The sequence below is a fragment of the Cyprinodon variegatus genome, unplaced genomic scaffold (genome assembly GCF_000732505.1).
Source record: "Cyprinodon variegatus isolate N-32 unplaced genomic scaffold, C_variegatus-1.0 Scaffold120, whole genome shotgun sequence".
Classification (NCBI taxonomy): domain Eukaryota; kingdom Metazoa; phylum Chordata; class Actinopteri; order Cyprinodontiformes; family Cyprinodontidae; genus Cyprinodon; species Cyprinodon variegatus.
In genome coordinates, this window is record NW_015150573.1 from 814,259 (window position 1) to 817,117 (window position 2,859).

At 30.7% G+C, this 2,859-nt stretch overlaps 1 protein-coding gene across 1 annotated transcript in view; it reads right to left on the bottom strand.

The window, feature by feature from the left end:
• The window catches only part of mtpap (mitochondrial poly(A) polymerase), a 31,560-nt gene extending 28,935 nt beyond the window's left edge, over positions 1-2,625 (bottom strand). Inside the window, exon 1 of the mRNA XM_015375526.1 lies at positions 2,469-2,625. Coding sequence (XP_015231012.1) covers positions 2,469-2,619 — 151 coding nt within the window. The 5' untranslated portion in view covers positions 2,620-2,625. The remainder of the gene's footprint in view (positions 1-2,468) is intronic.
• Between the last annotated feature and the right edge of the window lie 234 nt (positions 2,626-2,859).

A 2,859-nucleotide genomic window follows, 5' to 3' on the forward strand; every position in this document is an offset into this window, starting at 1 on the left:
ACAATTATACAAAAAACACATAACCATAGATAAAATAAAAACATGTTTTAATTGAAGGAGACAATGCTTGCAAATAAAAGGTTTGGAACGTTGAGAGTTCCTGATTTCCCAAAAAGTTCCCAAAATTAAGGAAATCGGGGCTGATCAACACTTCTTTATCAAACAGGTTAAAAGATATTAAATCAGCAAATTAATTCAACAGCTAAACCGCTTAGTGCTCAATTGTTGAACTGAAACAAACCTGACTTGCATGAAAAAAAAAATGTTGGATAGATCAATTTCCTGATGTTCATTTTATTATGGAATAGAAACATGATAAATTAGTTTAAAGTTGTACATTTAATTCATAGGATCAGATCCTTGGGGTTGGAATATTTCCAATGATTCCAACTAAGCTCCTGATCTTCAAAGATAATCAATAAGAGGCGTTTTTTTTGCACCTGCAATTAATGGAAATGTTGCAGGTAGGGTTGTCAAAAATATCAATACTCTGAAAAGCACAGATATACAGATGATGTATTTGAATACAGCACTAATTTATCATGGTATCAACAATAAAGACAATTGTTGTTTGCATATTTTTGCTTTTCTTTATTGAAGATTTCTGGATTATTTTCATATTAAAGAATAATACCCCAAACAACCTTAAAATATTGTCAAACTGAGTTATATTTGGGTTATTTATTTTGCATTTATTTGCACACATAGTATCTGTGATTCCGTTGAGAAATTAAAGCTAAAATTGAAAAATTAGGAGTTTTCCATTTTAATAAATATATCTTTTATTTCTAGAATTATCCGGCATTTTGAATTCCCATAGTATTGAAAATTGGTATTGATTATCTAAAGTTACGAATGAGGTGTAAATATCCAGTTTAGAACTTAACCCTTTATAAGGCAGTTACCATTATTTAATCACTTGTATTCCTCTTACAAATAGAGCCCCCCATCCCTCAGTGAGGTCTAGAAGAACAAGATCTATATCCAGCCATTCAGCAAAGATCCTGCTACATGGCTCTACATCTTATTTTGACATTTGACCAATTAGATAAGCCCTAGAATGATATAATACATACTGTAAATTAAGCTGAAAAGAAAGTTAACATTTAAAAAAAAAAAAGGTAAAAAGCGAATTAAAAAGTTAAAACGCCTAGCTAACAATTATATTTAGGTTTATAAACTAAAAAATGTAAATGCCAGTATCAACATTAATGCCTCCAAGATTATGTATGACCAAAAATGTGTTTTTTTCACTCTAGGGGTGTTTTTCATGAATTTCTTATAGAAGCACTTTTATTTTTCTTAATATATCCGGGAAAGTTGGTGTTGTTCTTACATTAATTATTACCATCAAAATATCCATATTTTTTTTTTATTTTACAAAGGTACTAAGGTCTTGCCTTGGATTTTAATAAACACTCTTGGCTTGAAATTTGGATTTTCAAAATATTTCACTGAGTGCCCTATAAAGGGTTAAGTATTGTGACAAACATAATTGCAGGTTATCAACAAAGATTCTGCCCAATTAATTAGTGTAAAAGATAGAAAAGGTTCTAAGTCATATTTTTGGAATTAATCTTTAAAACCACTTATTAAAGAACAAATAATAATTATAATAGTAACTGATTTTTATAGAACCATTTCGGTAGCCCATCTTTAAGTGCTATGAACAAAGATAAATAAAAACAGTTAAATTTAAAAAGAAAGAGGAGTATCATGCAAGATGACAAATTTTCTTAATCTGTTGATGTCATTTTTAAAAGTACTGTAAAAATGTAAACTGTATAAATATGTAAGTATCACTTAGCTATTTGGAGTCTTTATGGGGAGCATGGAATATATTTTGGGGCGGGGCCAACACAGATCTAAAGAGTTTGATTGGCCAGCTGTGGCTGGTCTGCTGTGGAGGTTAACCAATTGGAAGTTAGGATCTGTAAGATTAAATATTTTAGGTAATTTAATGAGATTCTGATGCTATAATAAAGTAAGACACTATGATATTTCACGTTTTAAGAAGGTTAGATGAATAATAATAAAAAAATTATATTTTAATTATTAAACTCTGTAATTAGATTAATGATTCTGATCATAACAGTGAGCGGCAGTTGTTATAAATATTACAAAGTCAACTAACTCAATACATGGAAAAATAAGTATTTAACGAATAGCTATTGTAAATTAAATGACTTGCTTGGACTTAACGTGTCATGAAATTAGATAGTTCATCCAGAAAAATATTTTATAATATATTTATTTAAATAAACAATATATGGTGGACGCACACAAGGCCGAATGTCACGTAAAAGCAAATCCAATCTCAGAATATCGTGCAGTTTTTAAAACAATCCAGATCGTGAAAACTACAGCTAAATGAAAATAAAACTCCGGTTTGCTCTGCGGAGTTCGTAATGGCGTCCCCTTGGAACATAGCTGATCTGTAAAGATTGAATATATCTCTTCACACTGACCATAATCGTTGTCCTGAACTCCCTCAGTCTGGGCGACTATCGGCTCTGTTCCGACACTCCTTCGGAAAACTGTTTCGACTGTGTTTAGGCATTTTAGAAGACGACTCCTTCCTCTCATATGTAACCTGTGAATAGTAAAGGGAGACGCCATTGCTCTTGGGAAAGATGACAAAATGCGCATGCGCGAGGAGAGACCAAAACTACAGCAAGCGACTGGTACCAAAAGTAAATGACTTAATGCGAAGTGATATTAAAAAAGCACTTTTAAAGTGCATCGATTGGAAATGGCTAACCTTTATTTATTTATTTTTTTTTATTTTGTTTATTTATGTTTTTTATTTTATTTTATTTATTTGTTTAAAAAGCCTTACAGCAATGAAATATATAAACA